Raw genomic sequence first — 21,513 nt, 5'->3', positions numbered from 1 at the left:
CCACTTTCTGTCATTCAAAATTGCAGTACTAGATTTTGCCGCAAGATGGTAATATTACCAATGATTTAAATCACAAAATAGTCTTGCAACTAATATATCTAGCTGACTTTCACTCAACACTTCATTCTAATTTCTTTCTTAGAGGTTAGAATAATAGAAATAATTACATTTAAATAAGTTTTTCTTATTCTCCTCTGCGTCATTCATAATGAAGTGAAGAGGAAGCACGTGTATCCTGTAAAACTCACTATAGGCCTTATTGCCTTCCATCTTCATTTCTAGGTACTCTAGTAGCTAGTAAATAACCTCATAAAATTGGAAGTGCTTTTTATGTCTTCTCATTGTATGCTTTTAAAAGCCTGATTAAGATGACCTAAGCTTATGCAACCTTTACATCTCTTGATAACAAGTTCTAATTAAATCTACAACAGAATAAGTCATTTGCCTTTGTCTGTTCCACGCATTTTATTATGTTTTCTTTGACTGTATTATCCATTTGTTTAATAATTTGCTGTATCTTCAATTGTCAGCTTTTTTTTCTTTTTTTGGTGGGGGGCGTCTCAGGACCGCTTTACACTTTAAAATCGAGAACCTCAAAGTACTTTTCTTTTGGGTTATAGATACCTGTCATATTGGAAATTAAAGCTGAGACATTTTTAAAATGTTGATTTATTAATTTAAAAAGTGATTGTATGTTAATATATATTTGTTTAAAATAACTATTTTCTAGAGCAAAAAGTATTTAGTGAGAAGATTGGTATTGTTTCACTTTTCTGCAATTCTAGTTAATGTCTGGCTTAATTCAAGACAGCTGGATTCTCATATCTATTTCTAAATTTAATCTGTTGTGATATGTAGTTTTAGCAAAACTACATATAAGAAGAAAATCTAATATTCCACGGTGAGAAAATTGAAAAAGCAGGAGTATTTTAATAGCTTTTTCAGGTAATTTGATACTAAGCTAAAACTCAACAAGTGGTAGCTTCTGAGAGATTAGGTGCAAAGTAGAATCAATATCCGGAGAAGGCAATGGCAGTACTCTTGCCTGGAAAATCCTATGGACAGAGGAGCCTGGTAGGCTGCAGTCCATGTGATCGCTAAGAGTCGGATACGACTGAGCGACTTCACTTTCACTTTTCACTTTCATGCATTGGAGAAGGAAATGGCAAGTCCCAGGGACGAGGGAGCCTGGTGGGCTGCCGTCTATGGGGTCGCACAGGGTCGGACACGACTGAAGTGACTTAGCAGATAGGCAGGCAGAATCAATATCAGTGGACTTTTTGAAACCATATCAGTGGACTTTTTGTTAAAGTTCCCTGGTGTATCTTGCACTTTGAATGACTCTCTAACCTATGTGTAATTTTGTAACATATGTTGATGACTTGGAAAATGTTGGTTCACTGAGTTAAATATTTGACACGTTGTTCATGATACAGGATAAAAAGTCATTATCATCCCCCCACATCTCATCAGAAAAGTGTTCTAAGTATCGGAAAGCAATGAAGCTCACTGTTGTGGATATAGAGTTTCCAAAATTCTAATTTTTGCTTGAAAACTTGAATTTTATCATTCCTAAACAAACATTGTCAGTTTGCTTTTCTTTGAAGTGATGGGCACACTTAGTTCATCTTCAGAAAACTGCCATATACCCAACTTTGAAGACCCATGGTTACTGTCAGTTTTTCTTTCAAGTAAAACTGGTGTTTCTTGAAAAAAAGAAATTAGCTACGTCAGCTCCCAACTTAAAGAACAGCACCATTGCATCTCGTTGTGCTTCCTTGTACTTCTGTATGCTCCAGAAATGCTTTATATGTTCTTCCAGTTTCCTCATACAGAATATTAAAAGGAAGTATACTTGAGGGTTGAAATTTAGTAAAAATAATTATTTATAGTTACATTAAGGAACTTCTTAAGTGAAACAGTTTTGTTGTTGCTGGTTTTATTATTATTTTTTAGTTGTGAGTAAATAGCAATGGAGAGTAAACACAGTGAGCACTAGTAGGGTTTGGTGCTTACAGGCTTAATTCATGTGATGGTGCCTTCAGTTTTAATCATTGTGGCTTTGTGCCACAGTGCAGATGTCAACAATACCCTGCCCCAAATGCTTAGTGAGAAATGAAAAAGGCATAAATTGCCTTGATACCCTGGTGGCTCGGATGGTAAAGAATCTGCCTGCACTGCGGAAGCCCTGAGTTCTATTTCTGGGTTGGGAAGATCCCCTGGAGGAGGGCATGGGAACCCATTCCAGTATTTTTGCCTGGAGAATCCGCATGGACAGGGGAGGCTGGTGGGCTACAGTCCATGGGGTCACAAAAGTCGGACATGACTTAGTGACTAAATGACCACCGTTCTATACTTATATATCATTTATAGTCTTTTTAAAAAATAATTAATTTTAAAGAGCATCTTTAGATTCACGGCAGACTTGAGAGAAATTTCCCATGTACTGCTTGCTCCCTACTCAAGCATAACCTCTTTATTTATCAGCATCCCTCAGGAGGGTGGTGTATTTGTTACAATTTATGAACCTGCATTGATATGTAAAGTCACAGTTTACATGATCACTTTTGGTGTTCTACATTCTGTGGTGTTGGCCAGGTGCATAATGATTTGAATCCATTGTAATAGTTTGATACAGAGTGTTTCCATTGCCCCCAATACTTCTGTGCTCCTTTTTGTCAGTTCCCGTCACACCAGTCCTTGGCAACCTCTGATCTTTTTACTACTAATATCTCTATAGTTTTGCCTTTTCCAGGTTGTCATATATTTGGGATACTATAGTATATAGCCTTTTCAGGTTGGCTTCTTTCCGTTAGTAATATGACTTTAAGATCGTTCCATGTCTTTTCATGGCTTGATAGCTCCTTTTGTTTCAGCACTAAATAATATCCCATTGTCTGGAGCTACTGCAGTTAATATATTCACTCAGCCCCTGAACAATAACTAATTGGTCTCTGAATTTGGCAATTATGAATAAAACTTCGTAAAAATGAGTGTGCAGGTTTTTGTGTAAAAGTAAGTTTTCAACTCCTTTGGGTATAAATACCAAAGAATGTGATCGCTGGGTCACATGATAAGAGTATATTTCGTTTGGTAAGAAAGTGCCAAACTTTCCAAAGTGGCTGAACCATGAGAGTTTGTTGCTCTGCATATTTGTCAGCATATTGGTGTTATGTCTGCCATCTGTATATCTTCTTTGGTGGAGTGTTTATTTAGGTGCTTAATTTATTTTTTAATTTGATTATTTTGTTGTTGTTAAGTTTTAAGAGTTCTTTGTATATTTTTGATAAGTCTCTTATCAGGTATGTCTTTTGCAAGTATCTTCTCCCGAACTGTGGCTTGTCTTTTCATTCTCCTGACTTGTCTTTCACAAAGCAGTTTTTAATTTTAATGAAGTCCAAATTATCAGTTATTTCTTTCATGGATTGTGCTTTTGGTGTTGTATCAAAAAATTCATTGCCATGTTTAAGTCATCTAGATTTTCTCTTGTGTTATTTTCTAGGAGTTTTATGGTTTTGCATTATACATTTAGGTCTATGATCTATTTTGAGTTAGTCTTTGTGAAGAGTGTAGGGTTTGTATCTAGGTTCCTTTCTCATTTTTTGCCTTGTAGGTTCAGTTTCAGCACTTTTTGTTGAAGAGGCTGTCTTCGCTCCCTCGTATTGCTTATGCTCCTTTTGTCAAGGGTCAACTGATTATATTTATGGGGACTCTCTCTGGGCTCTTTGTTCGGTTCCACTGGTCTTTTTGTCTATTTTTGTTTTGCCATGTGACACTGTCTTGATTACTGTAGCTTTATAGTAAGTCTTGAAGGTGGGCAGTATTAGCAGTTCATTTTTTTCTCCTTGAATATCATATTGGCTATTCTGGATCTTTTGCTTATAATGCGTTTTTGAGAGAGAAATGGGATTCTATTGATAATAACCTCAGAATAATAGGTGTGAACTAGGACTGTCTTGAGCACACTGGGGTGTGTCGTCAGTCTGCTTCTGATTGCCGTATTCCTAGGGCAGTTCCAGTCACCATCGGATTTTTGGTCTTCATGTCACATAGTCTTTTTGATGCAACCATCTGTCACTGTGGGAAGAAGATAAGGAAGAACCAGGAACATTGAGAGATTTGTTGGCTTTCAGCTTTGAGCATTGAAACTCTTAAACTTCAGGTAAAAACTGTACGTCCAACTGTTCTTGAACTTGGATCTGTCGAAAGTTTAAACACTGCTGTTGTCTCTTGAGATGATTTGAATTAGAATATTCAGTTTGGTAATCAGGAGACAGCCATGTGCTAAAGAGTAGTCACAAAGAGGAAATGTACCAGTCTTTGCACCTCTTGAATAATGTGACTTGGATATTAAAATTTGGAATGGTTCAGAATGGACTCAAGTTTGTTAAGCTGCCTTAATGTATTAAGGGCTTCCCTGGTGGCTCAGAGGGTAAAGCGTCTGCCTGCAATGCAGGAGACCTAGGTTCAATCCCTGGGTCGGGAAGATCCCCTGGAGAAGGAAATGGCAACCCACTCCAGTATTCTTGCCTGGAGAATCACATGGACGGAGGAGCCTGGTGGGCTACAGTCCATGGGGTCACAAAGAGTCAGACCCGACTGAGTGACTTCACTTTCACTTTCAATGTATTAAAGACTTTTTGGTGTGTAGGGAAAAACACACTTATAACTGTGAATGTTGCTATGCTGTATTATATAATTGTATAATATATATCATGCTATCTTTTTACAAAATTCGTTAAATTATATTTGGCAGATTTAATTCCATCTATATTCTAAAGCTCATTGTTTGTGAAATTTGCTATTTCTAGAGTATGAATGAACATCAAAATTCTGACTTTCCCAGTTCAAGTAAAAACATGTATTCAGTTAAAACTTAATTGGTTATCAAAACTGTCTTGAGTATTTTAAAAAATACGTTTCAGGCGCATATAATTTGTGAGTGTGTATGAATGGTGAATTTAACTTGTGAATTTAGTATCAAAATTAAGTAGGAACTGCGTGGAATTTTACTATAAAATTTTGTTAATTCAGTTCTTTTGATGACTATAAAGAAACTCTTAAAACTCTCTTATAGCTCTGTTTGATTTATATGAGTAGAGAGAATTATCCTCTGGGATTTATTTCAGAGTATTTAAAAGGGGAGAATTATTGCTATTTTTCCTCAAGAAATTCTTTTAATTGCTGCAGACAGTATGTTAACAGATTTTTGTTTCCTCTCAGGCTATGACTTAAGCTGTACCAGCCTAAGCTTTGCTCACTTCAGCTAATTAAGACTAATACCATTGTGTTCCTGCCACTCCAATTCTTTCTAATTTAGCCTTTCTAAAAGAATGCCTGTTAATAAGCAAAGCCATAGATGGCAGAGGATAAAAATAATTTTGTACCTCATTAACTATCAATCTCTGTAGCTTCACTTCTGTTGTCTTAATGTGACAAGAATGGTTAGTTAAAAAAATTTGCTCTTCTGAGCTGTTTGTTGTATGTGATGGAGCCACTCTAGTGTCAGAAATGGATCTTTGGGGAAGTGAAAGGGAAGTCGCTCAGTCATGTCCGACTCTGTGGGACCCCATGGGCTGCAGCCTACCAGGCTCCTCCGTCCATGGGATTTTCCAGGCAAGAGGACTGAAGTGGGTAGCCATTTCCAAGTCTTCCTTAACACAGTATGTGAAAAAAATGCCATAAAAATATTGTGTTTAATACATACATGCTGCTTAAACATGCAAAAATGTTTTTTATTTCGTTAAAGAAAAGAGATGGTCTTTTAACAGTCAGGTTCAAGTAGATAAAATGAACCTTGAGGTAAGGTTTAAGGTTATATTGGTCAACCAAAATCCTTCTAGTAACTATTTGTTTTTTAGACTGATGTTTAAATAAATTTTATTGAAGCATAGTAGATTGAAAATGTGTTAGTTTCTGCTGTACAACAAAGTGAATCAGTTATAAATATACATATATACACTCTTTTTTAGATGCTTTTGCCATATAGCAGAGAAGGCAATGGCAACCCACTCCAGTACTCTTGCCTGGAAAATCCTATGGACGGAGGGGCCTGGTTGGCTGCAGTCCATGGGGTCGCAAAGAGTTGGACACGACTGAGCAACTTCACTTTGACTTTTTACTTTCATGCATTGGAGAAGGAAATGGCAACCCACTCCAGTGTTCTTGCCTAGAGAATCCCAGTGACGGGGGAGCCTGGTGGGCTGCCGTCTATGGGGTCGCACAGAGTCGGACACGACTGAAGTGACTTAGCAGCACCACCTTTTCCCACCCTAGTAACTGTAAGCTTGTTTTCCCCATCTGTGACTGATTTTGTAAATAAGTTCATTTGTACCATTTTTTTTATTCCACATATAAATATTACATATTTGTTTTTCTCTGACTTCACTCAGTATGACAGTCTCTAGTTTCCACATTGCTGCAAATGACATTATGTTGTTCTTTTTTAGACTTATTTTTAAACAACTGCATTTGAAACCATTTGGCCAACCTTTTAGATGTACAATAACCAAAGGGACAGTTAGCACAGGAAATTGGTGCAAATGAAGATAAATGAGATGATAGGTTTAACGCAGCTTGAGTTGGTGTTCTCCTAAGGATTTATTGTCATATTTTTCTTCGCAGTTTACCTGAAGTCCTGCAGAGACTTCAGGAGACATGTTCTTTTAGATTTACTCTTTAAACTGTGTATCTCTGTTTGCTTAATTACTTGACTAAAGTACTGTAAATAAATTTTCATGAAATAAATGAATTGAAATTTATTTTGAACCTATTAAAACTTAGAATGGTTTATGGTAGTTTACATTTTTGGTTTTTTTTTGCTCAAAGTATAGTTGCTTGGAAACATGCCATAAAATTACTTTTTTCTGTTATGAAAAGTTGTGATGGAGGTACACTGACTTCCTAAAGATAACCTAGCTGTTTCCTTATGGACTTCTATATTCTATAGTACAATATACTTGATTGCAATGGGATGTTCTTTTGGTACTGAAAATAGTTGTAAAGTCTTTATCTGAAGTTGTTGGGAAAAGATATGATTAACCATTTTTACCTCACTTGGAATCAGAAGGTATAGAATTTATCATGGTTGAAATGTTAGTGATGGAAAGCATTAAAAAAAATAAGGTATACTTAGAGCAATTTTATTAAATTGGTAAAAATCTAATGACTGTGTGATGTTTATTTTGTTTTCTCTACAGCATCATTAGTTATTCCTGCTGGTAGAACTCGTCCCAGTTTTACCGCAGCAGAACTGGTATGTAGCTTGTTTAAGATATATTTTTAAAAGAGATGCCCCAGTTTTACTGAATGGTGGCCGAAGGCTGGGCAGAGATGGAATTTGTAAAACTTTAGTTGAATGAGGAAAGATGTCATAAGGGATGGGAAGACAAAAATAGCTTCTATAACATAGGTGTTGGAAAAATTCAGTAGTTTCAGATATAATATTTTCTCACCAGCTCTTCCTATCTTCCAGAGCAGTTGTTAGCATCTGCCAAGACTGTACCTACAAGATTAGGAAATTTCTAAAGTTACATTGTATGGCGTTTTAATACACGGTGTAATGTTATATACTTACATGTTGGTTCCTAAGTAGATGATTTTGATATGCTGCATTTTCTGATTTTTTCACCCCTAGTGTTGAGGCACATCGTAGTTCTTCCTTTTATTTAAGTGGAATATTTTGGTTATTTTTTATCTTTGTGTAATAGAGGTCGGTTTTGCCCCTCGGATTTTGGGGCAGAAGATAAAATTTAAAACTTACATATAGAAAATTGAGTAGTTTTCAGGTGGGAAAAAATAGAACTATTTCTCTCTCTCTCTTTTTTTTATAAGGTTTCCCTGGTGGCTTAGTGGTAAGAAATCCACTGTGAAGAAGGCTGAGTGCCGAAGAATTGATGCTTTTGAACTGTGGTGTTGGAGAAGACTCTTGAGAGTCCCTTGGACTGCAAGGAGATCCAACCAGTCCATTCTAAAGGAGATCAGCCCTGGGATTTCTTTGGAAGGAATGATGCTAAAGCTGAAACTCCAGTACTTTGGCCACCTCATGAGAAGAGTTGATTCATTGGAAAAGAGTCTGATGCTGGGAGGGATTAGGGGCAGGAGGAGAAGGGGACGACCGAGGAGGAGATGGCTGGATGGCATCACGGACTCGATGGATGTGAGTCTGAGTGAACTCCGGGAGTTGGTGATGGACAGGGAGGCCTGGCGTGCTGCAATTCATGGGGTCGCAAAGAGTCGGACACGACTGAGTGACTGAATTGAATGCAGGAAATGCAGATTCCATCCCTGGATCAGGGACATCCCCTGGGGAAGGAAGTGGCAACCCATTCTAGTATTCTTGCCTGGAGAATCCCATAGATAGTGGAGCCTAGTGGGCTACAGTCCACGGGGTCACAGAATTGGACACGACTTAGCAACTCAACAACAACAAAAGATGATATATGATCCACTAACTGTTCTTCCTTTTCTTTCAGCCCATGAGTTACCTTTCTGAGGTACAAGAATTTTGTTGTTTAGTCGCTAAGTTGTGTCTGACTCTTGTGACTCCTTGGACTGTAGCTCTCCAGGCTCTTCTGTCCTTGGGATTTTCCAGGCAAGAATACTGGAGTGGGTTGCCATTTCCTTCTCCAGGGGATCTACCCCACCCAGGTAAAGAACCTGTGTCTCCTGCATTGGCAAGCAGGTGCTTTACAGCTGAGTCACTTTGGTTGGTTCGGTTCAGTCACTCAGTCATGTCCGACTCTTTGCGACCCCATGAATCGCAGCACGCCAGGCCTCCCTGTCCATCACCAACTCCCGGAGTTCACTCAGACTCACGTCCACTGAGTCCGTGATGCCATCCAGCCATCTCCTCCTCGGTCGTCCCCTTCTCCTCCTGCCCCTAATCCCTCCCAGCATCAGACTCTTTTCCAATGAGTCAACTCTTCTCATGAGGTGGCCAAAGTACTGGAGTTTCAGCTTTAGCATCATTCCTTCCAAAGAAATCCCAGGGCTGACCTCCTTCAGAATGGATTGGTTGGATCTCCTTGCAGTCCAAGGGACTCTCAAGAATCTTTTCCAACACCACAGTTCAAAAGCATCGATTCTTCGGCACTCAGCCTTCTTCACAGTCCAACTCTCACATCCATACATGACCACCGGAAAAACCATAGCCTTGACTAGACTGACCTTAGGTGGCAAAGTAATGTCCCTGCTTTTGAATATACTGTCTAGGTTGGTCATAACTTTTCTTCCAAGGAGTAAGCGTCTTTTAATTTCATGGCTGCAGCCACCATCTGCAGTGATTTTGGAGTTACTTAGTGGACCATTTATTTCTGTTTCTTCATTAAAAACAAAAATCATAGTTCTTACCACAATTTTTAGAAAGAATGTTGCTGCTTTTGATAGGAAACCAGTGAAGAAATATTTCTGTCTTTGGAATTCTTGGAAATAAGGTCTCATTAATGATGGTCTTCCTTGCTGCCTCAAATGGTAAAGAATATGCCTACAGTGCAGGAGACAGGTTCATTCCTTGGGTCGGGAATATCCTCTAGAGAAAGGAATGGCTACCCACTCCAGTATTCTTGCCTGCAGAATTGAGTGGACAGAGGAGATTGGTGGGCTACAGGCCATAGGGTAACAAAGATTTGGACCTAACTGGAGCAACTAACACACATACAAAAAGTAAAATCAGATTTAGAAAGTAAAAAGTGATAGGGCCCTATAGGATTATATCCCAAAGGTAGCTGTTTTAACTGTATGATATAGATCCATTTAGACTTCTTCATCGGAGAAGGCAATGGCACCCCACTCCAGTACTCTTGCCTGGAAAATCCCCTGGACGGAGGAGCCTGGAAGGCTGCAGTCTGTGGGGTCGCTGAGGGTCGGACACGACTGAGTGACTTCACTTTCACTTTTCACTTTCATTCGTCGGAGAAGGAAATGGCAATCCACTCCAGTGTTCTTGCCTGGAGAATCCCAGGGACTGGGGAGCCTGGTGGGCTGCCATCTCTGGGGTCGCACAGAGTCGGACACGACTGAAGTGACTTAGCAGTAGCAGCAGACTTCGTTAAAGAAAGTTATATTAATTTTCACAGTAAAAGTAGGATCATTCTCTGGGCTATTTCTGTAATTTCTTTTTCCAAACTTAGTAATATAGATGGCCCTTTTCAATGCTAGGTGAATATTGATTAGCCTTAGTGGATTTATCACAGTTTAATTAACCAGTCTTTTGTTTATGGACATTAAATTATTGTTAGTATTTTTCTAATATAGCATTACATTGGTGATACTTGTAGATAATGTTTTGGTGTGTTTGTGATAATCAGGGATAAATTTCTAGAAATAGAATTTCTGGGTCAAAGATAATGCATGTTTTTAGTTTTGGCATATGCTGCCAAATTGCCCTCCAAAAGGATTGTACCATATATGCTCATATAAGCAGTGGTGTGAGAGAATATGATTTTTAATCATATTCTTAACAACAGTGGGTAATATTAATAAGTCTTTAAAATTTTTGCATGTCATATAGGCAAACATGTTTCCTTATCTTTTCAAAAATTTTAAAACCCTAAGGTCTAATTATTCTAAAATAAAAATGATACCACTTTTATCTGCTTTAAAATAATATTAGTGATCAACTTACAGACTAGAGGACTCCTATAAACAACTGTGGTTCTTATATTTGACATCTTGAGGATCAGTGCCCATTTAAAAGCTATGTTGTGGGCAGATTTTATGAGTCAGTCTTCATGTTATTTATGAAGACTTACTGACTTCGTTGCTAATAGCCGTAGGATGAAATTCCTTTTATTTTTAATGAGATGATCTACATCAAATATTAAAAAGCTGTTTACTCAAGAGTACTCAGCCCTAATGCTGGGTTACTACTGTCATGTTGACCTTAATCAGATTTTTTTGTATCCTCTATGAGATCAGGAAAAAAGTTTCAAGTAAAGCCTCTTTCTAAGTTTCTAACATAAAATTTTCATATCTAGGGCACCTCAAACTCCAGTGCAAGCTTTACTTTTCCTGGTTATCCTATTCATGTACCAGTGGGTGTGACACAACAGACTGCATCTGGTAAGAGTATAGTCTTAAGAATATTTTGTTTTTAGCATTGGTACTGACTTCTGGGAATTAACTTCCACAATTGTAAATTAACTATACCACAAGTCGTTGAAGTTATAGGCACTTTTGATAAACCTTACTAAAAAGTAATAATAAATAGTAGTTGTTATGAAAGCAGTCTACCACAAAAAACACTAAGCCTCTCTATTAAGACAGGCACTAAGCTTGTCCCCACATTTCACTTCCAATACTCTTTCCCAACATTGTATAAGATGCTTTGTGTAGGTTTTCTCTAGTTTAAACTGGTTCCCTGAATTGTTATACACAAGTCCCAGCTAGGTCTAATCAAAAAAAAACTAAAGGTTAGATTTATCAACATTTGCCTCCTTTCTTATTGGCGATTGTATCAGAATATTTGAAAAATTTGGAGGTTTAACTTGTATCTGCTTTTCAGAGAACTGTTTCTTTATTTGAAAGAGAATCATACCTATTTTTTTTTTTTTTTTGGTCATTACAGAGTTTAAGCAAAGCACCTGATTCGGTGCTCAAAAAGTAAATTTCTTTCTTCTTTTTAGTATTATTTTAAGGAAAGAAGGGGAAAATTTGTTAACTTTTGAAATTATTAAACCCTTTTTAGACAGCCTTGTCTTATAGTTGTTATATGGTATCTTATATCTAAAGTATACATTCTCCATGACTAGGTTTCTTAAAAATCCCAATTTAGGTTATTAACACTGTAATTTATTACACAGTGGGAAAGGCTCATGGAATAAATATTGGTGGCCTGTGTATGTTTCCAAATGTGCCATATAAGCAATAGTGGGAAAAGGCTAGAGTTAAAGCAAGATATGTTTAATTTTTCAAAATAAGAGTAATACATTATTATGGTAGACACACAAAAAATTCTGAAAAAAAAAAAAAAAAAAAGAACTCCTAGAGATAACCACTGTTAACCTGTTGATATATTTCTTCCTGGCCTCCTGTGCATGAGATTGTTTTTTTAAAGGAGATTAGGATTCTGTTATACTTACAATTTTGTTTTCTCCTTTTAAAGCTCACCTTTATAAAGTCAGTGTACCATTTATGGTGACACAGACTTCTGAAAGAGCAAGTATTCTTCAGCCTCCAGTTCAGCAAGTGTTTCAGCTGCTTGGGCAGCCGTCAATAATACAGACCAGTATTCCACAATTAAACCCATGTTTTCTTCAAGCAACTACTGAAAAATCACTGAGAATGGAAACTACGCTCCAGCAACCTATAGTTCTTCCTTCTGAGACAGTGGATAGGAAACATTTAGAAAACACTGGAAATGAGCATAAAATCATATCTGGAGCCTTATTGAATCAGCTGGTAAGCTCTCAGTACATCAGCTTTCCAGGTGTTGTATTTACTCCACAAGCCTCTCAAGCAGGTTCCAATGTGGAGCCAGTGCTCCGGGTTTCAGCTCGCATGACTCAAAATCTGCATGGGCCCCTTTCCACTAGCCCTCAGGGAGCTCAGCAGCAGCATGTGCCTGAGGCTCAGCCTCGTGTTCTTAAAAACAAGATGTGTGGATGTGATTCTGTAAAGCAGCCAAGAAATACAGAGGAACCCAGCAGCCTCCCTGTCTCAGAGAAGGTAGTACTGTGTTTAACTTACTGGTATTAACAGATACACAGTAGCCAGTGATTAGATGTCCTGAGTGGCTTTTTTTTTAAACTGTAACATTACTCAAAAGTATGCTTTACTTTTTCCTTTAGAAGATTGTTTCTTTATCTTCTTTAAACACACCTAACAGTTTTAAAAAGTATTCATGCTCAGCATTTCTAAACTTATAGTTTTCATGAATGAATTACAATATTTCTTTGGAGAAAATGCATTTGTTTTAAGCTTCCCTGGTGGTTCAGCTGGTAAAGAATCTGCCTGCAGTGTGGGAGATCTAGGTTCGATCCCTGGTTTGGGAAGATCCCCTGGAGAAGAGAACAGCTACCCACTCCAGTATTCTGACCTGGAGAATTCCATGGACTGCAGAGTCCATGGGGTCGCAAAGAGCTGGACGCGACTGAGCGACCTTCACTTTTCAGTCTATTTTATGTTTCCCTTACATTGTGAGGATTGTTTTTGTGTGCAGATAAAGTTTAAGATTCAGAAGTGCATCCTACTAATTAAATGAGTATTTTGAGGTAATTCATTAAATGTTCAAAAGAGATCCAAAGTCTTATTTCTTGTTCTATCTTTGTGCTTAGTCACTCTGTTTACATAATTTTCCTAAATTTCCATATGAAAGTTTTCTCTCCATGAGGAAGTACCTTTCCAGTAGATATTTTGTTTCTCTGTTTGCTAAAATACTACTAATTTCTTTTAGAATTCAAACCACTAAAAAATAGCTGCTAATTAACTTTCCATATTAAAAATAGGTTCATGTTACTAATTTCCAAGGAATTCATAGTGATTGCAGAAAGATTCATGGAGAATTTTGCAAGGTAAAATTAAAAAATCTTGTGTTATCTTTTTACAAATGTAAAATGTCTTACAGCTAATTCCACTTATACAATTTAGTGACATATGACAAATAATTGACAACTTGTGTCTCTGACTAAAGATTTAGTAGTCCTTTAGAATTGCTGTACAAATCTGTAGCAATATAGCAGTTAACTGCAACCTTAATACTTTACTAGATAAAAGGGAAGGGTATAGTATAAGGTTTACTATGAAAGAGGAAGTCACTCAGTCATGTCTGACTCTTTGTGACCCCACGGACTGTAGCCTGCCAGACTCCTTTGTCCATGGAATTCTCCAGCAAGAATATTGGAGTGGGTTCAGTTCAGTTCAGTCACTCAGTGTGTCTGACTCTTTGCGACCCCATGAATCACAACATGCTAGGCCTACCTATCCATCACCAACTCCAAGAGTTCACCCAAACTCATGTCCATTGAGTCAGTGGTGCCATCCAGCCATCCCATCCTCTGTCGTCCCCTTCTCCTCCTGCCCGCAATCCCTCCCAGCATCAGGGTCTTTTCCAAGGAGTCAACTCTTCGCATGAGGTGGCCAAAGTATTGGAGTTTCAGCTTTAGCATCATTCCTTCCAATGAACACCCAGGACTGTTCTCCTTTAGGATGGACTAGTTGGATTTCCTTGCAGTCCAAGGGACTCTCAAGAGTCTTCTCCAGCACCACAGTTCAAAAGCATCAATTCTTCGGCGGTCAGCTTTCTTCACAGTCCAACACTCACATCTATACGTGACCACTGGAAAAACCATAGCCTTGACTAGACGGACCTTAGTTGGCAAAGTAATGTCTCTGCTTTTCAATATGCTATCTAGGTTGGTCATAACTTTTCTTCCAAGGAGTGAGCGTCTTTTAATTTCATGGTTGCAATCACCATCTGCAGTGATTTTGGAGCCCCCCAAAATAAAGTCTGACACTGTTTCCACTGTTTCCCCATTTATTTCCCATGAAGTGATGGGACCAGATGCCATGATCTTAGCTTTCTGAATGTTGAGCTTTAAGCCAACTTTTTCACTCTCCTCTTTCACTTTCATCAAGAGGCTCTTTAGTTCCTCTTCACTTTCTGCCATAAGAGTGGTGTCATCTGCGTATCTGAGATTATTGATGCGTATCTGAGGTTATTGATACTTCTCCCGGCAATCTTGATTCCAGTTTGTGCTTCCTCCAGCCCAGCGTTTCCCATGATGTACTCTGCATATAAGTTAAATAAGCAGGGTGACAGTATACAGCCTTGACGTACTCCTTTTCCTATTTGGAACCAGTCTGTTGTTCCATGTCCAGTTCTAACTGTTGCTTCCTGACCTGCATATGGGTTTCTCAAGAGGCAGGTCAGGTGGTCTGGTATTCCCATCTCTTTCAGAATTTTCCAGTTTATTGTGATCCACACAGTCAAAGGCTTTGGCATTGTCAGTAAAGCAGAAATAGATGTTTTTCTGGAACTCTGTTCCTTTTTCTATGATCCAGTGGATGTTGGCAATTGGATCTCTGGTTCCTCTGCCTTTTCTAAAACCAGCTTGAACATCTGGAAGTTCACAGTTCATGTATTGCTGAAGCCAGGCTTGGAGAATTCTGAGCATTACTTTACTAGCGTGTGAGATGAGTACAATTGTGTGGTAGTTTGAGCATTCTTTGGCACTGCCTTTCTTTGGAATTGGAATGAAAACTGACCCTTTCCTGTCCTGTGGCCACTGCTGAGTCTTCCAAATTTGCTGGCATATTGAGTGTAGCACTTTCACAGCATCATCTTTCAGGATTTGAAATAGCTGAACTGGAATTCCATCCCCTCCTTTAGCTTTGTTCGTAGTGATGCTTCCTAAGGCCCACTTGACTTCACATTCCAGGATGTCTGGCTCTAGGTGAGTGATCACACCATCATGATTATCTGGGTCATGAAGATCTTTTTTGTATACTTCTTCTGTGTATTCTTGCCACCCCTTCTTAATATCTTCTGCCTCTGTTAGGTCCATACCATTTCTGTCCTTTATTGAGCCCATCTTTGCATGAAATGTTCCCTTGATATCTCTAATTTTCTTGAAGATATTTTTAGTCTTTCCCATTCTGTTATTTTCCTCTATTTCTTTGCACTGATCACTGAGGAAGGCTTTCTTATCTCTCCTTGCTATTCTTTGGAACTCTGCATTCAAATGGGAATATCTTTCCTTTTCTCCTTTGCTTTTCGCTTCTCTTCTTTTCACAGCTATTTGTAAGGCCTCCTCAGACAGCCATTTTGCTTTTTTGCATTTCTTTTCCATGGGGATGGTCTTGATCCCTGTCTCCTGTACAGTGTCACTAACCTCCATCCATAGTTCATCAGGCACTCTGTATCACATCTAGTCTGGAGTGGGTAGCCGTTCCCTTCTCCAGAGGATCTTCCTAACCCAGGGATCAAACCCAGGTCTCTTGCATTGCAGCCGAATTCTTTATTGTCTGAGCCACCAGGGAAGCCCAAGGTATACTGTAGGGTACAGTGAAGGATAATGAACAAATAACATGTTTATCAGAAACTATTCGACTTACTATTCAGATGTTTGATGAACCCTGTTTAAAATCTTTTAGCAAGTGTTTTTAGTTTGGTTTGGTATAATGTCTTAAGGGCTTCTCTAGTGACTCAGATGGTAAAGAATTCACATGCAGTGCAGGAGACTTGAGTTTGATCCCTGGGTTGGGAGGATCCCCTGGAGGAGGGAATGACAACCCGTTCCAGTGTTCTTGCCTGGAGAATCCCCACAGACAAAGGAATCTGGCGGGCTACAGTCCATAGGGTTGCAAAGAGTCATACATAAACTGAGTGACTAAGTACTCACACTAAGGGTAAAATACTTTTTGAGCATTTTTTATCATGTTTTCACAAACCATATAAAATTTAAGAAATGTAGGATAAATTCCTAATTATGAAACAGATGATTTTGGGAGAAAATGACTATAAGTGTTTTCATCACTTATAATTTTAGAGGCATTTTTCTCCTGGACTCTGAACTTTAAAGATTTCTGGAGTGATGATTCAAGGACTTATTCTACTGTCACCTATTAGATGTCATCTTGTACTTTGTTCTGATATGGAGAAGTAGATCAGTTAAGGAAGATTAAGCGAGGATTGTTTAGAGGGTAGTGGTTAAGAGCTTAAGCTTTAGAGGCACAACAGGTTCAAATTCCAGGTTTGCCTTTTAAAAGGAAACTATGTAATGTTGCTCTTTAAAATTCAGTGATTGTCTGTAAACTGGGCATAAAACCAGCCTCATAATTTTTAGAGTTATCAGAGATGTATATGGAGTTTTTAATAGCTTCTGTCACCATAACATTTAGGTTAGTGCTGTTATGCTTTATGGGCATGTGACATATTGGATAATGGTTCATACAACTTGTTGGTTGATTATAAAATATATCTGTATTTAAAACACAAACATTGAAAAGAATTTAATTTATATTAAAAATTTTTTCCATAGGATATCTTAAAATAGTAATCTGGTAAAATTTATACTAATATAATTTTCAAAAAAGTTTATCAATAACTCTTTATAAGTAGCTTTCAAAAATTCTTATTGCTGAAAACAAGTTACAGTTAACCCTTCGTGTGCAATTAGCCTGCTTTTCCTGTGTAGACTGCCAAAGATCTTAAGTTTTTATGTAGGTTTAACATCATTACTGTTGCATAAAATATATTCCTGACAGTGTTTGACATGCTCCTATTTTAAGGTGTGTTTTATTGTATATTACTATGTTAAGTTTTTCCTCAGTGGAAGAATTTTGTTTTCTAATCTTAGACAATGCTATAGAAAATTAGGAACTCGGATTTTCATTGTAACTCCCAAAAGTAGAAGGAGAGCAATGGATATGATGGTGTATCTTCCCCAGCTCCTTTTCATCTCTTGCTTCTCTCCCCACCATCTTCGTTGTCCCTCTCCCAAATATTATTTCTGCTACCTTCTCTTTAAAATATTTACCTTTCTGACTGCTGCTTCTTATCTCCTTCATGACTCCTCTTTATCAGCCCTTCCTGTTTCCTAAAGGTTCTATCCTCAGCTCATTTCTTAGTTTATGTTTTCCGTGGGCAGTCCCATGCAATATCATGGTTTTAACTATGATCTTTGTATTGATAACTGCATTTCCAATCCTGTTATTCTCTTGAGCTTCAGTCTCCAACTCGATGGACATGAATTTGAGTAAACTCTGGGAGTTGGTGATGGACAGGGAAGCCCGGCATGCTGCAGTACATGGGGTCGCAGAGTTGGACACGACTGAGTGACTGAACTGAACTAAAAGTATTGAAACCATATAGAGTCTGTTCTCTTATCATAAAGTGGACTCTTAAACAGCAGAGGGGTGAGGGACCCTGAGCTCTCTGCAGTGAAAAATCTACGTATAAGTTTATAGTCAGCCCTCTGTATCCGTGAAAGTGAAAGCCGCTCAGTTATGTCTGACTCTACTGGAGTGGGTACTCTTTCCCTTCTCCAGGGGATCTTCCCAACCCAGGGATCGAACCCAGATCTCCCTCATTGCAGGCAGATTCTTTACCGGCTGAGCCACAAGGGAAGCCCTCTGTATCCATGGATTCAACCAATCACAGATCTTGTAGTACATATTTATTGAAAAAGATCCATGTGTAATGGACCTGCACATTGCAAACCCATATTGGTCCAGGGTCCACTGTATAACACATGATTTACCATCTTAACCATTTTCTAGGTGTACAGTTCAGTGGCATTAAGTATGTTTCATTGTTGTGCGACCATCACTACTGTGCATCTCTCGAACATTCTCATCATCCCCCAAATGAAATTCTGTACGCATTAGAAAATAACTTCCCATTACCCTCTCCATTCAGCTACTGGTAACTTCTGCTTTCTGTTTCTATGAATTTGATTATTCTAGGTACCTTGTGAATGGTATCATACAATATTTGTGCTTTTGTGACAGGTTTATTTTACTTAGCACATTTTTAAGGTTCATTCATGTTGTAGCATATATAGGAATTTCATTCCTTTCAAAGACTGAATCATGATTTTTGACATCTTTTAAAACCAAGTATTTCTGGGATATATTCCCTCTTCTCCATCTATTACCCTAATTGTCTCTCACTTGGGATAATATAGTTTCCAACTAATTACTAGCCTTATAGTCTCTACGGGTTCTTATTCCACTCTTCCCAGTCCACCCATCCTAGAGGTTAAAAGATTCAGGGATGAGAAATGTTTTGGATTCCTTTTATATCCCTTAATAACTATGTGAGTTGGGCAAGTTACTATATCCTCATTTGTAAATAAAGATAATCGTATCTACCATAGAGTTGTGATGGTGGGAAGATTATGTGAGAAAATCAGTGTGAAGTGCTCAGCAGCATACTTCCTAGCACATGGTAAGAACTCAGTGCACATTAGCTATGATCTCTGCTCCTCTTGGCTGCCATAGACTTACCCAGCACACAGCCCGCTTGCCATGTCACTGACTGCCCATCAAGCTACAGGATAAAATTTAAACTCCTTGTGAAAAAATATTAATAGAAACCTCGATTAGATACAGTTGGGAGACGTGCAGGGGGCACTCTTCACACCCAGTGACAATGGCAGAGCCCAGTTAGAGGAAAGACCCCTCATGTTTACTGACAACAACTTAACCAATGAAAAGCAGCGGGATCTTTGTTTACTGTAGCTTTCCCGACTTCCTTCTTTCTATAAGCTTTCTGCCCTCAGGGGGACATGCACATAGCCTCCCATGGTTGCACACCCTATATCTCTGCTGATCCTGAGTAGCCCTGTCTTTGCTGAGAAATACCTGGCAGTTTCCTACTAGGCCAGCACTCAGTGTGGCACATAAGGACCCCCGTGTTGTTGTCTGCGTTTCTTTCTCTTCCTTCATTGTTGTCTACTCTTCCTTCATTTTATACCTATTGCTTTACTGGGAGCAACAAACCGCAAGCAAGTAGCTGTGTTGACTTTGTTGTTTCCTGCCTCTCTTTGGTTTTGCTGTCCCCTCAGCTTTGTGCCTGGATTTTTCTCCCACCATCCTTTCTTATGGTTAATTCCTACTTAGCCATTTATTACTTTCTCCAGAAATTTTATTTTAATACCTTTCTGTCTCCCCACTCCCCTTTTATTATTAGTTTGGATGTATCTCTTCTGTGTCATCATAGCCCCTTAAGCCTGTATCTGTCATAATGTAGTTAAAAGATATGTTACAATGACCTCTCTGCACTGAGAGGTATATTTGGTTAATATCTGTGTACCCAACACCTGAAGGGGAAAAATATATATGTATATTAGAATATAAACTTTAAAAGGGAGGATCTGTGACTAGTTTATTTGGCTCAATAATTCTCAACTCTGGCTAAATATTAGAATTATTGTGTGCATGCATGCTAAGTTGCTTCAGTCGTGTCTGACTCTTTGTGACCCTCTGGACTGTAGTCTGCCAGGCTCCTCTGTAGTTGGGATTCTCCAGGCAAGAATACTGCATTGGGTCGCCATGCCCTCCTCCTGGGGATCTTCCTGACCCAGGGGTGGAACCCGCGTCTCTTACCTCTGCCGCCCTAGTGCCACTTGGGACACCCATTAGAATTACTGGGACATTAAAAAATTCCAAATCCATTCTGATATTCCTCTAAGATAAATTATCATACTGATAGTTATTTGAATTGATGATTTAGTTAATTGAGCACATATTTTTTGTGTTACTATATGATACTTCTAAATGAATATCTCTTAATCAGATTTTAAAACTCAGCAGTGGCCACAGGACTGGGAAAGGTCACTTTTCATTCCAGTCCCAAAGAAAGGCAATGCCAAAGAATGTTCAAACTACCGCACAATTGCACTCATCTCACACACTAGCAAAATAATGCTCAAAATTCTCCAAGTCAGGCTTCAACAGTACATGAACCATGAACTTCCAGATGTTAAAGCTGGATTTAGGAAAGGCAGAGAAACCAGATATCAAATTGCCAACATCAAAAAAGCAAAAGAGTTCCAGAAAAACCTCTACTTCTGCTATATAGAGTATGCCAAAGCCTTTGACTGTGTGGATCACAACAAACTGTGGAAAATTCTTTAAGAGACAGGAATACCAGACCACCTGGCCTGTCTCCTGAGAAATCTGTATGCAGGTCAAGAAACAACAGTTACAACTGGACATGGAACAACAGACTGGTTCCAAATAGGAAAAGGAGTATGTCAAGGCTGTATACTGTCACCCTGCTTATTCCACTTCTGTGCAGAGTACATCATGAGAAATGCTGGGCTGGAGGAAGCACAAGCTGGAATCAAGATTGCCGGGAGAAATATCAATAATCTCAGATATGTAGATGACACCACTCTTATGGCAGAAAGTGAAGAGGAACTAAAAAGCCTCTTGATGAAAGTGAAAGAGAGTGAAAAAGTTGGCTTAAAGCTCAACATTCAGAAAACTAAGATCATGGCATCTGGTCCCATCACTTCATGGGAAACAGATGCAGAAACAGTGGAAACGGTGACAGACTTTACTTTTTGGGGCTCCAAAATCACTGCAGATGGTGACTGCATCCATGAAATTAAAAGATGCTTACTCCTTGGAAGAAAAGTTATAACCAACCTAGATAGCATATTAAAAAGCAGAGACCTTTTTTTGCCAACAAATTTCCATCTAGTCAAGGCTGTGGTTTTTCCAGTAGTCATGTATGGATGTGAGAGTTGGATTATAAGGAAAACTGAGCACTGAAGAATTGATGCTTTTGAACTGAACTGTGGTGTTGGAGAAGATTCTTGAGAGTCCCTTGTACAGCAAGGAGATCCAACCAGTCCATCCTAAAGGAGATCAGTCCTGAATATTGATTGGAAGGACTGATGCTGAAGCTCAGACTCCACACTCTGACCACCTGATGTGAAGAACTGACTCATTTGAAAAGACTCTGATACTGGGAAAGATTGAAGGTGGGAGGAGAAGGTGAAGACAGGATGAGATGGTTGGATGGCATCACCGACTCAATGGACATGAGTTTGAGTAAACTCT

At 38.6% G+C, this 21,513-nt stretch overlaps 1 protein-coding gene across 2 annotated transcripts in view; it reads left to right on the top strand.

The window, feature by feature from the left end:
* The window catches only part of GTF2A1L (general transcription factor IIA subunit 1 like), a 46,263-nt gene that overhangs the window by 4,466 nt on the left and 20,284 nt on the right, over positions 1–21,513 (top strand). The window contains exons 4-6 of one of the 2 annotated variants that reach the window (XM_069580449.1): positions 7,200–7,255; positions 10,977–11,061; positions 12,104–12,399. In XM_069580449.1, coding sequence (XP_069436550.1) covers positions 7,200–7,255; positions 10,977–11,061; positions 12,104–12,399 — 437 coding nt within the window. Of the gene's footprint in view, positions 1–7,199; positions 7,256–10,976; positions 11,062–12,103; positions 12,667–21,513 lie in introns of both variants that reach the window. The other variant, XM_069580447.1, reaches the window with a different exon arrangement.

This window comes from Ovis canadensis, chromosome 3 (genome assembly GCF_042477335.2).
Source record: "Ovis canadensis isolate MfBH-ARS-UI-01 breed Bighorn chromosome 3, ARS-UI_OviCan_v2, whole genome shotgun sequence".
NCBI lineage: Eukaryota > Metazoa > Chordata > Mammalia > Artiodactyla > Bovidae > Ovis > Ovis canadensis.
Note: the sequence above shows the minus strand (reverse complement) of the source record. Positions and strands in the feature narration are given on the sequence as shown.